The following is a 21,553-nucleotide window of genomic DNA, read 5'->3' on the forward strand; positions in this document are numbered from 1 at the left end:
ATTCCAGGTGAATTTGAACACTGGTTTAATAATCTCCTTCGCGTTATTAACACAGCATTTCACAACAACTGCGGTCGTTTTTTTCTGCCTGATGGAGGTTCTGCATTAAGGAGGTGCACAGGTTCAAATAAAATACTGTTAAAAGTATTTCTCCCCACCTTAATATATAGTTAATTTACAATCCAGTAACATGAACAAGTAACTTGATTATTATTACCTCCAACATGCATATTCTTGAATTTATCAACATCATCTGCTGTGCTTCCCTTTTACCCAGCTTTCTTGGATTCCCTTTCCAGTCTTCTTCAATCTTGCCTAATCCAAATACTTTTGCATCATTAGCAAGTTTTGGCACACCATCATTCATCTAGTTTATTAGATCACCAACATACATGTTCACCACCCTCTTTTCAGAGTTGTTTCTACATCACATGGTAATTTAAGGTTTACTGACAAAAAAGAAAAAAAAAAAAAAAAAAAAAAAAAAAAGATGTATTCTTAGTCATAAAGGAGATCATTTCAGCTAGGTACCGGTGAAATAAACAGGAAAAGTACATTCTTTGAGAACTAGGAAACAGAGTTGCAACTTCAAAAAGTCTTGCATGGTGTTGAGCAAAGCTTGGTATCTAACCTCCTTACATTAGCAAAACACAAGAATGCCCCACAATACAGAACACCACAACGGGGTTGTAGGACAGTGTATCCAGAATATCACCCACTGAACATTTCACACATCTTTTCCCTGAAGAAAAATCCTTTGTTTAGAAATCCCTCTCAGTATCAGTTAAATTCATGCTTAATTAATACTAAGTTTGTAGTCTCTTAGGTTGTATCTTCCTAGTTTTTTTTGAGAAGCTGTTCATTTATAACTAATTGTAACATGTACAACTACTTATTATGATAGCAATGATAGCAGAAAACATTTTAAAACAAATGTGCATGCTTCGTTCCCATACTTCATGCTGCATCATAGTCTTGCACCCTTAATTACAGATGACACTTCTAGCATTGATAAGTCTGACCTTGAGAAATGCTTTGAAGAGCATTCTTGAAGCCTTATGTACTTTCCCCTGCATCTAAAGCCAAAAATACCAATCAATATTGCTCAGAAGGCATTGACTGCATTTGCATAGTCACATTACCTTCATTTGACAACCATCTCATTTTGGTAGTTCCCTAAGACTAAGCTAAATTCCAGGATAGTATGCACTGAAAGTTGAAGATGACAAAATTAAATGCTCCTGATCCTTTGATCCTTCACACAAAGTCATCCCTGAATTCATGAAGTGTTTAAAAAACGTTCAATTGTATTTGTTAACAAATAAAAAACAGCAACAGATGTAGTGGAAATCATGCTCATCAATTCAGAAGAAAAATATCTCAACCATGCTGCCTTAGAAGTATTGTTTTATTGATTCCTTTATTTCTTACATACCAAAGCACAAGGTGTGAAACAAGCATCCTGATAACGTGCACAAACCAAAAGTAAAGATGCAGTATAAACCTGTCTAAATCAACTTCCACTATTTCATGAAAGGGATGAAGACGGAGTCAACAAAACTCCCATCAAGCACCTAACATCAGCTGTCCAACACTTGAATATTCAACTCGGTCCTTGCAGACTCCAGAGTCCTCCCCACTCCCTCATACTTGCCAAAAGTAAGAAGACAGGGGAAGTCATGGGAAGAGCTCCTGCTCCAAGGCCTATTCTGACATTTATGAGGAGCCCCATCCCAGCAGAGCATGCGAGACGTCATCTTGTAGGTCACCTTGTCAGCTCCAAGCTCACTGCACACAGATCATAAGGGTGTGCAGGAGCCCTGAGCAGAAGCTGGGCACCCCGCAGGACAGACAGCACTTGCTTTTCAGACAAAATTTCAGAGAATTTTGTGCAGATTCCTCGCAGAAGGACCAGTGGCACAGCGCATTACCAATCTCCTCTTCTGGAACTCCACAGAGGACAACAGGCCAAGGTGCGCTGTGCTCGTGATGGACATCAAAAAGACTTTTACGGCACCTGCTCCGCATAAAAATCAAGCCTTTATCAAAGTCTCCTTGTAATTGAGCTGGATACACATACACAAATATATTACATACTAAATATTATAGCCTAGCTCCTGCAAAGGCTTGCATACATGTTTATCATTACATATATAAAAGAAATTCCATGGTTTCAAAAGCTGTATTTGTGAGAATGAATTAGAGCACATGGGTGAGTCTTTGCAGGACTAAGACCTATAAGCCCCTGAGCAGCAACATCTCCTGAGAACTTGCTACGATTTGCACATCACCAGCAGTTTATAACCCCCTCTCAGCTGGCTAAACCTTGCAACAGGGAAGGACTTGCTTCCAGCTGAGGAGCTGCAGTTAAAGTTCACTTCTTCTCGCACTGCACACACCTATGCAAAAATTAAATCCGAATTGAAATGAGCTACTTGAGTACCATTTAATCAAACACAGCCTCGCTGGATATGAGAGGAAACAATGATGAGCAGGCCCTTTGGCTGTAGTGGTACCAAGCAAACAGAGAAAAAGGAAACAGCACAGTTACCAGAAGTAGGTAGGTAACTTTTTTATTATTATTAATAATAATAAATGCTTTATTTAAGACTGGAGGAGCCACCGGTGGCCAAAACAATTTTCTAAGTGTGCAGGAGCAGAATTATTTCATAGAAAGCCATTCCATGCCTATGTTGCGATAACTGACTCACGGGCTTCTGCTGGACAAGAACGACCAGGAGAGCAGTCAGGCATTAACACTGATTGCTAATTAACCCCCACGACCAACACTGCTCCTCTTACAGAAGCATATAAAAGGCCTGCTTAAAACTGTTTGTCCAAAGCAGACACAAAACCTCAATTTGCTCCCAGATCAGCCCTGCAGCCCTCCCCCTGGCCTTGGTCTGCACCACTGCATCCTCCGAGACCGCACGCTGCCAGTCCTGCTCTCAAGCTTGCTGCACACGAATGCCACGGCGGAAAGGCTCTGCCACAGATTTTGGGGACCGCCTTTTAGCTGACGGGCCGTTCTTTCAGCCCTAAGTTTCGCAGAGCTCCCAACTTTTGTATCGCGACCCATTAGATACACACAAGTGCCCTCTGCCTGCAAGCAGCTCTGGCACAGCCTGCCGAAGAAACCGAGAGGAGTTGAAGAAAGTCCTGCCAACAGCAGCACGGGGCCTACAGCTTTCTTACATTCCTATAACATAACACACGCTTAATGCTGTGCCCCGTAACAAGGGCTGGATGTCAGCTACGGACCCCCAAGGGCAAGCACGAGGGCTGTCACCTGCGTGCCACGACACCCCTGGACGGCCGAGCAGCCCCATCAGGGCTGTCTCCCCCCCAAAAAAAAACCCTCGTGATACAGAGGTTGGCAGGTGGCGGCGTGTGATGGGGGGGAGCCATTTTAGAGGCATGCTCCCCCAACCCCGAGGGGCTCCAGCACCTAGCAGCACTTCTAGAATAACCCAAGCCGGCAGTGATTATACAGAGAGTTTAAGGGAAAAAAATAATAATAATGTATACTATATATATATAAGGCAGCAGCTTCAGGTAGAGGTATGCCTCCCAACTCCAGCACCAGGCTAGGTGCCAAAAACCCCCAAGAAAACTTTCTGGGCTGCAGCACGTTGCACCGCAGCGGGCACAGCCGGCTGGAGGGACGGATGCTCGCCACGGCGGCCGCACACACACCAAAAAAAGGGGGGGCTGAAAGCACCGGGACCGGGCTCCGGGACCCCCTCCCCGAGCAACAAAGGCCGCGGCGGGGGCGGGGGGGAGCGGCGGGCACCGCGCAGCGCCGAGCGCCCCCCGGCCGAGCCCGGCTGCGCCGGTGGCTGCCCCCCGAGCCCTGCCGCCGAGCCGGGCCGCTCCCGAGGCGGTGCTGAGCCCCGAGCCCTCGGCTCCTTACCTGCTGGGCGGCTCCGGCTCCGCGGCTGCGGGCGGGGAGCAGCGGCGGGGCCGCTCCCCGGGGCGCTGGGCAGGGAGAAGCCGCTCCCGCCGCCCCGGCCCGGCCACGGCGGGGAAGTTCGGCGGGGCGGCGGCGGCGCCCGGAGCTCCTGCTGCCGCCCGCGGGGTGCGGGACGGAGGGAGGCGGGCAGGGAGGCAGGGAAGGAGGCAGGGAAGGAGGGAAGGAGGCAGGCGGCAGGGCGGGGACGGGCGGCCCGCGGGGGCGAGCCGGAGGCGGCGGGGCCGGGGCCGGGGCCGGGGCGGCGCGGTGCGGGGAGTCACGGCGCAGGAATGCCAGGAATGTGGGGCGGCCGCTGAGACGTCGGGGACACGACTTGGGATTTCTTTTTCTTTTAATTTTTTTAAAGACTCTCCCCCCCTCCTCCTCCTCCTCCTCCTCCTCCTCCTCCTTTAGGAAAGAGGAGGGCTGAAGCCCCCCCCGGAGGAGGGAAGAGGAGGGAGGAAGAGGAGGGCGCACGCCGCTGCCAATGGGGGCGGCTGCCCCGAGCAGCCCTCCCCGGGCGCGGGCAGCGCTCAGGGTTTGGGGCCGGCCCGCGGCACCTCCCCGCCCCTGCTCCGCCTCCCCGGGCCGGCGGGGACCGGCCGGGACGGGCTCTCGGTGCTCCTGTGTGTCCCCCCCCGGGGCAGCTGGGTGCCCCTCGCCCGCAGCCTCGCCTCGGGCACAGGGCGGCTACTCCCCGCCGAGCCCCCCATGCCTGCGGCTCCCCGCAAGGCAGGGAGAGGGCTGCGGGAGAGGGGCTGCTGTGGGGGCATCGAGCTGTGTGCTGGGGAGCGGGGTGGGTAAGACGTGGTGCTGCTTTGAAGCAGGAAGGGTGCCCGGTGCTTGGCAGACACGGGAACGGCCTCCCAAAATGGGCATCGCTTCCCAAACTGAGTATGGCCTCCTGACGCAGTCACGGCCTCCCAATGTGATCAAGACTTCCCAACGTGGTCAAGGCCTCCCAAAACACTCAAGGCTTCCCAACACAGTCAAGGACTCCCGATGCCTACTTCAAGAGAACATGCCAAGGGGCTGGGGAAGCAAGCAGCGCCCTCACAAAGGCTGGGGCTACCTGGAGGCGTTGAATGGAGTGTGGTGGGCCTGAGTGGTGTGATTGTTGGAAATGATGCGCACACACTCTTGCTTGTCATCGCTGGTGGTCAATTTGCAGTTATTTCTGTTTTCTATTACATTTGTGTGAGATTATCCAGGTGCCCGAAAGCGTACAGGAATACTGTTACCTGCGGGCACCTGTAGAAATGTCAAATGGAGGCACGCTAAAGCTGTGACAAAAGAACTTGAAGATTTTAACAAATGCTAAATATATGAAAAATAGTGACAAATGAGGAGTGGTGCTCTTTCTGAGTTGCTGTGTATTTCTGCTACTTGTACACTTAAGCAATATGTGAGCAGTTTCATTGGAGCCCAGCTCACTCGGATTAATAATGGTAAGAGGATCAGGAGCTGAGAGAGGGAGAAATAGCACAGATTCTTGATTTTGATAGATAAGTAATTGTATTTAAATACCGTATGTGGAATCACAGGCCTATGCCTTACCTCTGGCATAATATTATTATAATTACATTTTGCAAGGAAAGTCCTTTTCATCTAAGACTCTCAAACATTTTACAAACACCACACCTTAATGAAGTAAGTAATTATCCCCATTTTACGTATAGCTACACCAAGGCACTGAGAAGTGACACCATTTAAGATTTCAGCTTGAATTATACTTGACCGCATATAGATACAGAACTATGAGTAGCAATCTGGAAGCAACATCGGGTATCAGAATGAGATGATAAGATGGAGCATAGAGCTGCTGTGCTCTGAATTTTTTGCGGTTCAACTTTGTGCCAGTAAACGGCTTCTTCCTAGTGAGTGGAAGGTTGCATGAGAGGGGAGCATGCTTCAAAACTAAGGCTGAACTTGTTAGGCTCCTTTCAGGCTCTCCCCACACTGTGGGAGGTATAAGGTCTTTGTTTTTTAAGACAGTAAAGATTGACTTTTGCAGCTATGCCTCAATGTGGTGTGCTGGCTGCCTGGAGTCTTCCAGTTGAACTTGTGGTTTAGCAGCCAGTCACTTTTACTCTCACAGGTCTCCCTGCATTTGGAGAAAACTTATTCAGTTACCTTCACTGGAAATAATGTTAGAAGAAGCATAAACGTGCTGACAGATGAAAGTTCTGGAGGGGAGATTTTCTGTATCGGCTATCAGCAGTGCAGTTCCCTAGAAGAAATAAAAACAATCAAAATAAATACACATTATTTGTCAGCAATAGCTTTTACTAAAAGGTCAGCTCAACAGACTCTGCAAAATGAAATGTGTTTCAAAGTTACCAACCAAGAGAAGCTTCTGAAACTTGGAATACTGAAGGCCATTACTTTTTTCATGAGAGTACTTAACGCAATGATTAATGTCTATATGAAACTCTCAGACTGCAGCAGTAGGTGCTTTAGAAATACAAAATTTCACAGACATCATAGTCAGTTACTGCGTGGAATCTTCTATAAGGAAGTTTGTTATGTTGGTGCCACTGTCCCTTTCCAGGACTGTTGATACCTTGAACCTTTAAGTACATGTATGTCTTTGTTTTCCAAGAGCTGCTAGGAACATATAACTCTGGTTAAAACAGAGAGTTCCTACCTGCTTCTTGGGGAATGGTTCCATAAAATACGGAAACTTATTTAGGTGTTTCTCATGCTGCTTCAGGAATACTGTGTTCAAATGATACAAATCATTCAATTGTTTCCAAACCTCTATGCTTGTTCAAAGTCGTCCAGAAAACTGACAGGTTAATCTTCTATCAGTCATCTGTAGGCTGGATTATATATTGTCTTCTTATGCCACTAGGGGATCATGTTACAGCATTATGATGATGATGATGATGATGATTATTTGCTGAAAAGGTGAAAATTCTAAATAATATTTAGAGACTATTGACTTACTATAATGATTTATGGAATTTACCTCCAAAACATTACCTCTGCCCTGGTGTAAGTTAGTTTTTATATTGGTTCCTTCTACAACTTCAATGGGATTATTATACCAAGATGCTCTATGGAATGGTAGAGTAGATGGGGAAAAAAATATTGACATAGGACTGCACCTCAGCTACCTTAGCTGCTAGTCTTCTGTGAGATCTTGGGCATGTAGCAGCACATCCCTGTACCATAGTTTTCTTCTCTGAAAATTGAGCTAATGATAGTGATCTTAAGAAAGTGCATTTTGATTTGCAGATGAAAGCACTATATAGGAGATAGGCATTACTTAAAAAAAAAAAAAAAAAAAAAAAAAAAAAAAGAAGTCCAATGAATGGATTTGACAGGCTTGAATGTTGTCTCGAAACCCTTCTGAAAAGTTTTAGCCCAGCACCATTCAGCTTGACCAAACAGTTAAATATCAGCAGGGAAAAATTGTTTTTATGTGGGTCAAAATACAGTAGACTTTTATGACGTTGGTGTTATCCGAAGAGTCATGTGCAATTCAATTTGAAGTGTCTTAGCACCTTGCTAGCAAGACCTGTATTAAACATATTTTGAATGTGTTTAAACTGAGGCTAGAGCAATTCTTGAGTCTTGTTATAACATGGAAAAATCTCAGTCCTTGTTGGTTGGTGAAACCATGTCATAACCTGTTTTGTATAAAACTGTCTTTAAACTGTGCTTAAGCAACAGCTGGTGGTTTCTCCTGTGAACAGTAGATGATGTTTAATTAGCCCTACAGTCATCTACATTACAATCAAATCAAAGAATGCAGTTGCAACACATTCCCAATTTGTATTGTAAATGTGACCCTAACTGTGTTCCTAAAATCTCTGTCATGTGCAACAGCTGGGTACACTGACCTGATTGTAACATAAGCAGACACGTAGTACATGAGTATAAATTCCCATTCCTAAAATCATATTTGTTCTTTATAAACATACTTTTAATGTTTGAAGCTTACCACAAGGAAAAAAAAAAAAAAAAAAAAAAAAAAAGTTTACTTCTGTAGTATTCTCTGCTCTCATTAATTATTCCATTTAATAGAGCTTCTCAAAGTCATCTCTTAGAAAAGGAATTTGGATTACGCAATTTTGGAAAACAAACCTGTTGCCACCAAGCATGAGCTAACATGTTGTAGTACTCTACAGCTTATCACAAGCAAGCCAGCACCCAGATTTGTAGACCAGAAAAAGTCTTGGTTGATTATCTGTGCAAATAAACTATGCTGTGTTGAATATTCTCGTTTGCTTATAGTCTGCCTGAGGACTTACTGAATACCTGTGCCTGTTTTTAGTTCTTCAGTAAGAGTCGTAAAATTAAAAACTTTTAGCATCTGTCAGTGAAATAATGAACTTTCCATTCCATGGTTGTAAGCACTCCAAATGGGATTGACATAAGCAATGTACCTCTCTATGCATCTGTTTCTGTTCTCCAAGCTAAAACAGGACCGAATGAGTGACATTTTTTCCATTTTCACTGTTTAGCAATTTGAGTACTTTCAGGTATATCATTTAAAATGGCCATTGGGTCTTCAGATTTCTGACAACGTGGTTTCCTGAGGAAAAAAAAATAAAGTAAAATAAAATAAAATGACTAACTTTTAACAGAAGTTCATTTAACTAATTTAGGATTATTATGATAAACCTAAGTGCATAATTTGCTGCTCTGTTATGTAATACACTCCATACGTGCGTATAACATCTGCCTGAATGGCGGGAGAGCAAGTCTACAGCAGGTATAAATAAAAGCAATCAATCGCCTATCAAAAATTATCAGCTTATAGCTTTAGGACCCAGTCCTTCAATGTAATTTATCACAGATGTGTAGCTTCAGTTCTTTTGTAAGTCCATGGGACTTAGCAGCATGCCTAGAAGTCAGCATACGCAACTGATTTGTAGATATTTTACCTGCTGCTCTCTTCTGATAATCATAATCTTTATTTATGTGTCTCGGCATGGATTTGGGTGTCTGATTGTGGTCACACAGGTCTGAAAATATTTAAATGCCACTCCAGGATAAATGGTTTCCTGAGAAAGCAAAGAGCTAATGTCATAATCTTGAGTCTGTTTTTGGGACTCTCACAAACTTGTGTAACTTTAATTGAGCCATTATTGTTTGCTATCTCTGTGAAATGGGCACAAGATCATGCTTGTATATGAGAGTACTTTAAGACTCTGAATTTTAAGACTTTCTGAAATCAACAGCAAAGAGCTCTGTTAAAGAATAATGCTTCAGCTATGTGTACTTCAGCTTTTTAAATACTATGTGTTGTTTCTAACAAAGCCCTAATACTCATTCTCACTTTTTTGGTTGAAACTCACTCAGAAAAAGTTTCCTGTCAGAGTAATTTTAGAGTGTTGAGAGGTGCATATAAAATTATTTTCTATGCTATCATTTCATTATACATTCTATACCCTGGAAAAATTTAAAATTCACACTAACATTTTCCTGTAAAGAATTAATAAAAAAATGTCATGAGAAATACCAGTAAAACTGTTGAGATTTAGACTTGGAAGAGGTAAGGAGATCAACTGATAACTGAAGTCATTGAAATGTAGCATGCTGTCATCTTCTCCTTGCATATTTATTTATTCTATTGGATCACTACTGCGTGTGGTTCGTTGTTTGAGATGGGTTTCCCACTGCAATTAGCTGAGCGAGTTTTCAGTCACCCTAGAACTTGCCTGCAAAAATGGCAGAAGTAATGCTGAGGTGGTTAAGATGTGTGTAAGATAAAGGCATACTTTTCTCTTATCTCGTCAGCCTTTTAACAGGAAAACATTGGAAGATTTTAGAGACAGCATTAAGATAGGCAGAGGCTAAGAACTGCTTTGGTTAGTTTGTCATGAACTCTGTAAAGTGACATTCTTAATTGTTTCACTGATAAAAGATTTGAGCAGTAGATGAACACAATAGAAAGCAAGTACAGATTTTCAGATAATAACTACATAAAAGTAGTACAGGAGTTTTATATGTATATTTAAATAAAGGTTATATATATATATATATATACATATACACACACACATATGTATAAGCCATAACAAAAGAGAAACAGAGTATAGGCTCAAGGCTTTAATGTAGGTAGTTCATGGGAACAGGATGTTCAAACGGAGATTAGACACAGCAAGGACAGCCATGACAAATGATCATGAACTTGAGAGGACAGAAGAATTGGTGAAGAAGCAAAACTCGGACTTTTGAAGGCAATCCGGCAGATGAGGGCCACCTATCATGGTGAGAGCTGCCTTTAAGGAAAACAGAAATAAGAAATTGGAAAAAAAAAAAAAAAAGTGAAGAAAGGAGTTAAAGAGGATAAGGAGAGGAAATTACTGAAGATTAACCAAAGAAAAACCGATCTAGAGAGTCCCAACAAGAGAAAGAGGTAATATACATGTCAGCATATAATTTCCACATGCCTCACTAAAGAAGAAAAGCGAGGGTTAAAGATGGAATGAGGCAGAGATGGCTATGAAAGGTGAATGCCTTTTAGTTTATATAGTGCAGTTAGTATAGTGCAGTTTGTATACTATAGTTTTTCTTAATCACTTTTCTTTTGCTTGAACAAAATGATACTTGGAGTAGGTGTACCTGAGTACATTTAAGAATAAAATCCTAACAAAAACAGGGGCCAAAGGAGGTACAATTTATGGACCCATGAAAGTCAGGGAGGAGTGAGCCATAAAGAAAATACAATCCTGTCTTGCCAATGCCCCCTGAAACCTGATTACTACTTGCCTGTAAGATATTGCACCATTTGATAGTACAATTAATATATTTTTAAGTTTAGTGTCTGTAGTATGAAAGATTTGCTTGGTATTGCCATTTCTAGGTGGCAGCAGAATTATACAAAAAGAGGGAATTCACCACTAAGACAAAAAAGAAAAGAGTTCCAATCTTATTTACAGCTCAGTAACTGGTAATTAGAAGCCCTAGACAATACAGACTTGATGTGTCATATCATAATGTAATTGCTGCAATTATTTATCATTTTCTTCATATACGTGCACATTAGTTCTCTAAGTGTTATGCTAATGGATGTATTCAGTCTCTTGCAAAGAATGGTTTTAGAACAGGGAGGAAAGGCATAAATACCTTTTCACTACTGTAACAGCATCGCAATAGCTGTAAATCACAGTTGTTCAGGTCAAGACAGTATGTGTGCACTTTAATTAGCATTTCTTTTATCTGTTTGCTTTCTTCCTCCACCCTTCCAATATACTAACAAACATTAAACAACTAACACTCCCCTTCATTTTCAATTATTTATATGGCTAAATAAGTTTACTATTGCTTGTGCTAATGAGCACAATCTGTGCTCATCTGTGTAACAGCTCAGCAGCTTTAAATTCAGAAGATATCACTGCTGCAGAGGTTTGTAGACTATAAAAAATCACAGCAACACTACATCCTGTGCAAAGTTCAGAGAATATTTTCCTTTGATGAAAATTATTCAGAGTAATTGCTCTTAGTATGCAAGAGAAACTTAAATGAAAGCAGAAGCTGTAAAATAGTATTATCCCGGCAAAACACACAAGTTCTGATGAATGCATTTACTATGGAAAAAAATAATTCTTGATATCATTTATGTGAGGGGTTAGGGATAAGAGCACGGGAACTTAGGGTCTTGGTGTGTAATATTTTGACTGATCTAAGTTGTCACCACAGTCCTGCCCACTCTCACCTGCATATCCCTGCTCTATCTGTTGAGCTGGATCAGGCACTTACCCGATTGCACAGTGCAGCAGTTCGGAGCCCCAAGCTGTGTACAGGCTGATGCTACCAGAAAGATCCTTGGCTAGCATTACACTCTTCATCCACTTAACCATCTCTCCTGGCAGCTCAGATGAGCACCAAAGCCATGGTGGGGAACAGGAGGGAGTGCAGGAATGTGGCAACATCGCCTTGAGGTGTTTTAAACTGCCTTGGAGCCGCACCCATGGGTTCCTGTCCAGCACCTGGATGTGATTCACCATGTCACCTCAGACAAGCCAGCTAACCTCAGTCACCTCTGCAGTCCTTGGAAACCTACCCACTGGTGTTTAGTAGGCTACACAAGTGATGCGATCACCAAACAGAGCAGCTGTAGGAATTCTAGCCACTAGCACATCCATCCCAAGCACTGGTGTCACTTTGAGCACTTCAGTAGCAGTTTCCCTCAGGAGGTAGGAAATGCTGTAGTTCTTCTCACTAGATTAATGCTCCATTCCCTTTGTGAACAAAGCTGTAGTTTATCATTTGTGCTATGCTGTGGTCTCTGGTTTTCTTAATTAACTGTAAAAAAAAATATGTTTAGGTCAGTTCAGCCTTTTCAGAGAGCTTAAAACTAGACAGTTAATGAAAGGTGTTAAGGCTCTCAGTGCATCCTAATGGTGCCTTTGTATTCATTCTGATCACTGAATAGGGTATGGGTTCTGTTGAGAAACATGATCCTATGAAGAAGAATAAAGTTAAAACAAGGGTATATGACCAATCAAGCACTGTAGTTTACAACAGTTGCTTGCTGAGGTTTATTGGTGCAGACTTAACCTTGCCACTCCAGTACTAACACCAAAACTGCTAACTTCTCAGTTACCTACTCGCATTGGCAGAGATGGAAAATTTCATTTTCCGGAGGCAAGACGCATCACTTAGCACAGGGTGGGGTTTGGGTGAGGCTAAAGGAAAAGATCTGTCTTTCTTTTCTTTCACTGGCAGCCTGGCAGAGCTTTTGCCTCTCTAGTGCCTGACAGGAAAGCTGGGAAGTTACAACCACGTCAGATGTGAAGAGCCTGGCCCATTTCTTTCTTTCTTTGTCTGGGTCAAGGGGAACGCTCCAGCTCCTCAGGTGCTCTTTGATGAGTGTGCGTGTGTGTATATATGTAAATATATATATATACACACACACAGACACACATGAAATAGGCTTTACCTGAAAGATTCCAAGTCTGTCAGGGTGGAATATGGGGAAAATCTCTATCTGTTTTCTGCTCCTTGTAGTGTCCAAGCAGAGTGGGATTTTCTCATTAGAAGTCCTTTCCCCTTTCCTCTCCCCTTTTCTTCCCCCTTTCCTTTCCCCTCCATTGTGTGCTCTGACATAAGCTGCAGGATATGAATACAACCTTTAATGTGTTTTGTACTCTACTTGCTATTTTCACCTTTTCCCAAAATCATAGTAAGGAGTGCAGGTGAGAAAAGTAAACAGTGTTTTTTAATATTTGGAAAGATCTGAATGGAATTTCAAGGACAAAGAAAAGCCACTTCACAAGTTCTCTCTTGTGAACTAGTTCTCTCCCTCCTCAAAATCATGGGGTGCTCCAAGTCAGGGAATTCTGAGAGGCTCTTAGAAAGACCTCAGGAATTCTAGCTAGCAGAAAGTGATGGAAATAATTAAAAGTGTTAGGCAAGCTGATAGTTACTACTAACACCCTTCATAAATAGTTATTTGTAATTGTATTTGAGTTATTCTTGTATCTTACACTTCAATGTTACATTTGCTAGTAGTTTTGTATCTTACTTTTACTTCCATTTGCTAATATACACAATGCAATACTTATGAAACTATTGTGCAAAATATGGTTTATACAGCAAAAGAAAAGCAAGTTTCTGTGCCCTCCACGAGTACTTTTAACTTTCATGTTAATTAATTACAGGGATTATCAAATAAATGATGTCAAATATGAAAGAATTCATTTTTTCCACAGAAACCCAGAATGATTTTGACACTTCCCAGGAACAGGCTTCAGAACAACTCTTCACACGTCTTTAAGTTTACAACAGTGCTCAGGTGTCTTTTTATTTTTTTTTTTATTTTTATTTTTTTTTTTTTTATCTTGGACATTCAGGCATTCATCAGACTGCACCTTAAAAGCTCTGCATTTACCAGATGCTTTTTTTTTTTTTTTGTGCCTTGTCAGAACCCTGAAAGCTGTCTCTACTCTTTTACTCTCCTTCTGAAAAAAACACCACCAGTCTTAGAAGTCAAAGCGGTTTCACTGACTCCTTCCCTCCCTGTCCATCATGTGAAAGATCCCCTTTGGCTCAGGTCCAATACTGGTCCTGGGCCTTCCCAAACCACTTTTCCTGCCATTTGCACCCCACGGATTGCGTTGTCCCCTTGTTGGACCAGACAATTGTGGAGGTTTTTCCAACCCTAATGATTCTAGGATTCTGTTTTAGGGCAGAATAAGTGCAGCAGCGGGCTGAGTTGACCTCCCATCCCTCAGAGAGCCACCAAAGAGCAGCTGAATCAGGGAGGTGACGGTGTCAGAGTCCCTGGGGGTGCTTAGGGACATTAGTGGTGACATTGGTGGTAAGGGGATGGTTGGACCAGATGCTCTCGGAGATCTTCTCCACCCCTAATGGTTCTATGATTCTAAACCACTCCATAAAGCTTCTGTAGGGCTTTATTCCTCATTAACCGTTTATCACCGGGGCACTGCTGGGATACTTTCTATTTTTTGACACTTTTTCAAACCACGAGTTCCGGCTGGACACTGAAAGCTCGCTCTGACGAGCCTCCCCACGGCCGTTACCCGCCGCCCCGCCCCGCCCCGCCTCCTCCTGCAGCGTTTGAACGCTGCCGAAGCGGCCAACCCGGAGCGCCGGCGGCCGGGGCGCACCAACGGGCGGCGGGGCGGCGGCAGGTTTGAAGGGCGGCTGGGTGGCGGCGGCGGGACGGCAGGGGACGGGGGCTCTGTCACGGAGCGGGCGAGGGGCGGCTGTTGCCGCCGGCCGGTGCTGCTCCGAACCGTGAGGCGGGGCTGGGGGGAGAAGAGGGAGCTGCTCGGGTCGAGTCCCGGGGTTGTGTGGCTCGCAGGAGCTTGGGACGGGCTCCGGCTGATGGTGGTCCCTGCGTGAGGAGGGGCTGAGGTAACCGCCGCCAGGTCGGTGTTGGGCGAGAGGCGAGCGTAATGCGGTGTGAGCATCGGGATAAGGTGCTGATAAACGGCTGCTGAAGGGTGTCAGTGACATGCATCTGTGAGAACAGAAACCCTGCTTTTGTCAGGGAGGTTGATTAAGGTGGGTTTCCTCAATCTCACCTTATTTTGACGCTTCTGTCTCATTAGGACCTAATAGTAAAAGTCCCTTCTTGGTGGCCTACAACTCGAGGTTGTACAATACTAAATTCTAACTATTGCTCATCATAAAGAGGCAATTTATTTAAATAAGAGGCTTATTTGATGTCTGTCAAGGTCTAATTGTACTTCCTTTTGTTTCAGGTATAGCTACTATCCATCTGTGTAAAAGAAGAACCCAGTCAGTATGAGCTGGGTTGTGGAGGAGTGGAAGGAAGGCCTGTCCCCCCGAGTCCTTCAGAAGATTCAGGAGCTGGAAAGTCAAGTAGACAAGCTTAAAAAGGAGCGTCAGCAAAGACAGTTCCAGTTAGAGTCTCTGGAGGTAGCTTTGGAAAAACAGAAACAGAAGGTAATGGAAATACTACGGTTGCTTCCCTACAATGCCATTCTGCAAGCCAAACACTATTATAAAGCTTATAATCTCTGTTGTTAGAAAGTGATTTTGGTTTGTTTCTTTCCACTGACAGAAAAGGTAACATAGAAATATAAGTTGCTTATCTTCACCATTATTTCGTAGCTGTTCATCATAGTATCATTGAATTCATTAAGTTCTCATTGAATCTTAAGGTCATTACTGCCTTTTATCAGTGTTTGGCGTGGCTGTTGATGTCCAGATGTTTGTTTACTTAGAGACCTTCTTCCAGGCTTTGCTTTGTGACTAAAAAAAACACTTCTTTATTGTTGTGCTTGTTAAAAATCTTGACAATAACTAGGCCTATCCTCTATCACAGAGCGGCACAATGGATGGCCTCTCCTTGCCAGTGTGCACCTATTTGTCTTATCTGTTGCTTTAGATTGTGTGCATCTCATTTCTGTTTTTAGAGACTATTTTATGATATCTTTGACAAGTTTTGTCTCATCTGGCTCTACACTGTCAACTCTCTAGCCCTCCTTGTCAGGGTACTTTTGTGCTTCAGTCAGGAGTAATCCATTTGACTGAGTTCTGCTTTGTAACATTTGAACAGGGTTTAGAGGCAATTGACGAAGGTTGCCTTTTACTCCTGTTAGCTGTTACAATTTTCTAGCAAAACTCAAGCCTAGTAGTTTATCTTGACTTTTTTCCTGAGACTTTCCAGGTTCTTGTCTCATCTTGTCTCAACTGCTGTGTTCCCCAAACAAAAAGAAGGGTTGTATGCAAATAGGTATGTTTTAAAACTCTTAGCTAGTATTAGTTGCTGATTCTAATACTTATCAGCTGAAAGCAAAGCTGAATGGAATTCTGGAGTTGTTAATTCCCACTGGTTACTGCTGAGCAGCAGGTGGCTGTAGTTTGCCTCAGAAGCTGGAGGGAAGGTAGAGCAAGTCTCTGCTGTGTGTCTCTATTTCTAATTTAAAAGCTGTGACCCTTGGTAATTGTGCATCTTCTGTGTAGTGAGTCAAGGTATTCTGATTGCTAAAGCTGATATATGTGAAGGAGAAGTGAGACAATCACTGAGGAGTGATTCAGTGTAGACTAGTATTTAAGGTCTAATGAATTCTTGATGAGATTGTGTCTAGTCAGTAAATAGGAGTTGTTTGGGTGTTAATGTGATGAATTCTAAGAAGTGTTTTTTGTTTATACCCAAGAATATTTGAGCAGTGTGTATATCTGAGGCTTTCAGTGCTGTCAGGGGTTTTGAAAGATTGTGAAGAAAATAACAGCATATAAACTGTAACTATTACTTTAAGTTGAGCAAAGACTTGAGACAATTTTGAAATGGTCCGTATTCCTAATAGGTTGAAAATGAAAAAAATGAAGCTGCAACTCAGAAGAGAGAGAACCAGAGCTTGATGGAATTGTGCGAAAGTCTTGACAAGGCAAAGCAGAAAATTTCACATGATCTTAAAGTAAAAGAATCTCAAATCAACATTCAATCAGGGCAGCTGAATGACAGCAAGAAAGAAATTGAAAGACTAGAACAGGAGCTGAAAAGGTGAGGACTTGCTTTGTCTCTAATATAAAAACAGTTGTTTTTCTCATTTGTGTGTTTTCACACATGCATGCACAGGCATCTACCTAAGTCTCTGTGTCACTTGAAGCAGTAAGCACCCATGGTTCCTGTCTAATTTGGGGGAATTTTGTCATACCACGTGATAAGAATCTGCTCATTCTAGGATAACAACAACACAAGTTGTTAGCATAACTGAGTTACTTTGCAAAAGTAATCTGCAGAGGGCTTGGAGCTGCAAGATAATTGCACAGATAACTTGATCTTTTAAGATCAAGTCTACCAATAAAATATGAAAGCTGGAAGAAGGGGTGAACGCTTCCTGGAGTAGAAGAAGCAGTTACCAAAAACCATGGTGCTGTGACTGAATCACTGCATCTGGTTGCATCGGTAAAGAAGTGATTCCTGTTCCCTGGGTACAGAGATGGACGTTTGGCGGAGCACCCTCTGGGTGCAGAAAGAACCTTTCCCTAACCCCCAGCCTGGCCCTCCCCTGTCCCAGCTCCATGCCGTTCCCTCGGGTCCTGTCACTGTCCCCAGAGAGCAGAGCTCAGCGCCTGCCCTCCACTCCCCTCATGAGGGAGCTGCAGGCTGCCATGAGGCTTCCCCTCAGTCTGCTCTGTTCTGGGCTGAGCAAACCCAGGGACCTCAGCTGCTCCTCATACATCTTCCCCTCTAGGCCGTCTAGTTTGATATACTTAAGCATCACTACTGTGTTGTGCTGCCCAAAACTGCATGCAGTACTCAACGTGAGGCTGCATCAGAGTAGAGCAGGACAATCCCTTTCCTTGACCATCTGGCAGTGCTGTGCTCGGTGCACCCCAGGACACCGTTGGACTTAGCTCATTCAACTTAATGTCCCAATAAAGTAACTAAAGAGGGAGCTGCATTGCCCTTCCTGTTTTTTCCCTTTGTACTTTTTTGTCATCGTTTTACAGTTAGGGAAAACTAAGGAAACTTGAAATATTGACTGCTGTGAGAAGATTCTAGATTTTAACAGTTTATGACACACAGAGACATTTTTGTGCAAGGAATTGCTGAGATCCATTGAGGAAGAATCCAGTGTGATTCAGCAGGGTTGTTAGAAACACACTGAAGTATAGAGTAAACCTGCTGTAAAAGGCTGGCTGTTAGAGGTTACAGGCTGGGGATTTCACATTTTTCTATTTCCAAAACCACACAGAAAGCTTAGTTTACTGAATTTTCTGCTGTCCTTTATAGTTCTTTGCATAGCTATCCACTACAATGGATTACCTGTAGCTTGACCCCCACTATCAGTTTTGATCTTGTATTTGGGTCTGCTTTATCCTAGTTGATCACTTACCACTTCATAGCACCTGACACCCCCCTGGGAGAAGAATCCTTAGTGTTGTGCTATAAAATGGAGGGGAGAATGGAGCAGGAAGCTGTGGAGCCACTAATGTGATGGGCTGCAGCCTGGAACCATTGCCTGATTCACCTGGGCTCGCTGGGCAGGACCAAAGCTGCTGTTCCTTTGGCTGCAGTTCATGTGTGTAACTTCCCAACTAGTGATGTGGTTTTCATGAATGAGCTTGTAATAGTTCATGTTCACAAAAATCAGTTGGAAATCAATTCTAATTCCAAATGGATTTTCAAACTAAGCACTGGAAATCATATTTACTTGTGTATTTTGGGCTCTTAAAAATGGATAATTGACCTTCAAGTTTATGTTAGTAATTTCTCCTGTTTCTTTCCTAAACAGATACAAATGTGAGCTTGAGAGAAGTCAGCAAGCATTGATTACAGGAGACTCATCATTCAGTGGTACTCCACAGAAAAATTTAACTGCTCCTTTAACACCAGTTCAAAGTCATAATGGTAAATGAATTTTTCTTCATCTAGCGCAGATAGCCAATTGTCAGTTCCCTTGGAAGGTGGGAGAGGTGCTTTGAATATTACACTTAGGTACCGAATTGCCTAATCCATACTGCATAGCTTATTATGAGAGTGCTCGGTTTGTAACACTGTAAATTCCAAGCTTAAAAAAGAGTAGTGCAGATTGAACTGTTACTGCAAATATTACATCTTTTCAGCACTACATTGATGGGCATGGAATAACAATAGGAATGTTTATCAACAGACTGCAGCAATCTTTTTGAATGCTTGTTCCTAGTGTCAGCTCTTCCCTTCACATAGTGAAGAGCAAATTTCTTCTTTCATGTGCTGCAGGTGCTTTAACTAAAGTTCAATCAACAGTCATTTGTTTTCTTTAGGAGATTATTTTTGACTTAGGATATTATTGTGCATAATAATCTGCACAATTAAAACAAAACCTCTGTATCCACTTCAAAGCATCACTTCTATCTTCAAATTAGTGACATCAAATAGATTTAAAATATTTGAATGAACTGGAAAAACGAGAGGAAGATTCTATAACAGAACAGTTATGTAGTCAGACACCTCAGTACTGTATACACTGAAGAACTGTGATGGGTTCAATACTGAGAATGCTTTCTTTGCTGTGAACAAATGTTCTGTGTGTTTGGTGTCTTGTTCTTACTCCAGTTGGAAATCTGAGATGTTTTCATGTATTCTTGTTTCTTTTAATTCCCTCATACGTATCCAAAAAGGGGTGCAGGACTGGAGATGTCAGGTATTCCAGATTCACACAGAAGTGTGACCTTCCTGAAGTAAGAATTAGGTTAAAGTAACTTTAAAATGGTGTTGTTGCAGAAGTTTGTTTTCATTGAAAGCTGGTGTGTTATTTGAGATATTACAAAGCATTCTAGTTCTAGATTTTTTAATGTAGAATTATTTACAAATTCAAGAAAAGGAGAGCAAGACTTGCTTTAGACTAAAATTTTCTAAAATTTTAACAAAAGAATCCTGTCCAATACCTATTACATTTGAAAGTTGCTAAAGGGAAAGATCCAGCCTCTGTTTGTTTCTTAATAATGTTAATGCTACTGGGCTGGTAGTGTAAAAATTATATATAAATACACAATATCTATATGTGTGTGTATACATATGTATCATTAAATATATATATGTTTTTTGAAAGAAAAAAGTATAGATACATGTTCATTATTCTATGCATTATATACATTTTTCTATAGATGTTACATGTTGTCAAAAAAAAGCGCAGAAATAAACTCTGGCATCGGATCCTTACTTTTAACAGTTGTGTTTTCATTCTAATGTCAAGTTCCATGTATGCCACAGGTGTACTTTTGAGGCCCTAAATTACTAAACATATTTATATAATTATTTCTTCATGATCTTATGCTTCTGACAGCTACTCATTTTCATCACTCCTGTGATAGTATATAGGTAATCTTTTCTAGCCTTTTCCCAAGTTGTATTACAAACAAGTATTTATCATGTCTTTGTAGATGCTAAGTTTGAAGAATTAGAAGAAAAATACAAGAAGGAAGTAGAAGAAAGAAAAAAGCTAGAGTTAGAACTGAGAACCATCCAGGTTAACGTAAGTATCTTTTGAAAATAACGTGCTAGTGCCAAGAAAGTTAGTACTGCTTAAACTTGGAAAATGGAGTGGAAACTAAGTGACATATATTCTGTATCACTTCAAGTGTAATTAATATATATGTATTAAAAAGATTAATCAGTGTGTCCTGCCATTCAAAGTAATCTATTGCCTACATAATTGAGTAGCAAAGGAAAGAAGGATATTAAAAATGAGAACACATCTTTCAAAACCTAGAAGTCTTGGGCAGTCAAGGACAAGTGAAAGCAAAGCAGTGCCAGTTTTGACAAATATAATAAAATAGTAAAATAGCTTTGAAAAGATTACAAGAAATAATTCACCCAGCAAGCAAAAATCAGTAATTTTTTTAAATGTGTAAGTAGTAGCCAGTATCTTAGAGGATCTCAGAGGCCAATAGGTGATGAAGTTGTAAAGGCTCTCATTGAGAACAAGAAGACCAAATCTTTTTGACTTGGTATTTACTCTTTAAAGGCTAAGATAGCTCTATATATATCAAAGCCTTTCTTTATGGTGGTTGAATATGTGGCATAGTCTCGAACTGAAAAGCCAGAAAAAGTCTTAAATGAAATTGATCAAATGAATAGCACTAAAAACCCCCCACCAGATACAGATAATATTTACCAATGAATTGATACAGCACTCCAAAGTGGGACTGCTGAATCACTTTGATGTGCAACTGATCTCAGTTTCCTCTTGGCTCTAACAGGTGGCAAGGGTGATACCAGTTCTTAGAAAGGCTTGCAGTACCAGTTCCTGGGAATGTAGTTTACGAAGACCCACTTTTGTCATGGACAAATTGTTAGAAACTTAAACAGACTAAATGTATTGATGCATGTGTATATATAATATATGGAGAAAAGACCAACTAACTGTTTATTATTTGTAAAGGTAAATCATGCCTCACATATTTTCGGAGGTGTGTGGTTCAATTTTTTGTTTTTCTTAGAGTAAATCAGAGAACAAGCGTGATTAATTCAATGTAATGTTGCTGGATATCTAAAAGGCTCTGAAAAAAATAAACTGCTTTGATAAGGCAGAGTTCCTCTTGTGAATTCTGGTAAAGATTGAGGGCTAGGAATAAATGGTAAGTTTCTGCAGCTGGGGAATGATCAGCAGTGGAGCCTGGAAAGGATGAGTGCAGAGAAAAGTGCTATTCAGCATA

The 21,553-nt window shown here is 42.0% G+C and overlaps 2 protein-coding genes and 1 long non-coding RNA gene across 6 annotated transcripts in view; 1 reads left to right on the top strand and 2 right to left on the bottom strand.

The window, feature by feature from the left end:
* PTPN14 (protein tyrosine phosphatase non-receptor type 14) overlaps nucleotides 1-4,352 on the bottom strand; it is a 112,773-nt gene extending 108,421 nt beyond the window's left edge. For both annotated transcript variants that reach the window (XM_027453722.3, XM_072035510.1), the window contains exon 1: nucleotides 3,914-4,352. The gene's annotated coding sequence lies outside the window, so the exon portion shown is untranslated. The remainder of the gene's footprint in view (nucleotides 1-3,913) is intronic.
* A 929-nt stretch (nucleotides 4,353-5,281) lies between these two features.
* Nucleotides 5,282-14,312, bottom strand: LOC140002111 (uncharacterized). Its single transcript, XR_011808069.1, has 3 exons — nucleotides 11,669-14,312; nucleotides 8,347-8,495; nucleotides 5,282-6,182 (listed from the first exon to the last, which is right to left on the bottom strand). It is a non-coding gene; the product is annotated as an uncharacterized lncRNA (long non-coding RNA).
* A 138-nt stretch (nucleotides 14,313-14,450) lies between these two features.
* The window catches only part of CENPF (centromere protein F), a 46,010-nt gene continuing 38,907 nt past the window's right edge, over nucleotides 14,451-21,553 (top strand). For 2 of the 3 annotated variants that reach the window (XM_038177122.2, XM_038177123.2), the window contains exons 1-5: nucleotides 14,572-14,941; nucleotides 15,142-15,346; nucleotides 16,714-16,910; nucleotides 18,649-18,764; nucleotides 20,279-20,370. In XM_038177122.2, coding sequence (XP_038033050.1) covers nucleotides 15,185-15,346; nucleotides 16,714-16,910; nucleotides 18,649-18,764; nucleotides 20,279-20,370 — 567 coding nt within the window. In that variant the 5' untranslated portion in view covers nucleotides 14,572-14,941; nucleotides 15,142-15,184. The other variant, XM_072035509.1, reaches the window with a different exon arrangement.

This window comes from Anas platyrhynchos, chromosome 3 (genome assembly GCF_047663525.1).
Source record: "Anas platyrhynchos isolate ZD024472 breed Pekin duck chromosome 3, IASCAAS_PekinDuck_T2T, whole genome shotgun sequence".
Lineage (NCBI taxonomy): Eukaryota > Metazoa > Chordata > Aves > Anseriformes > Anatidae > Anas > Anas platyrhynchos.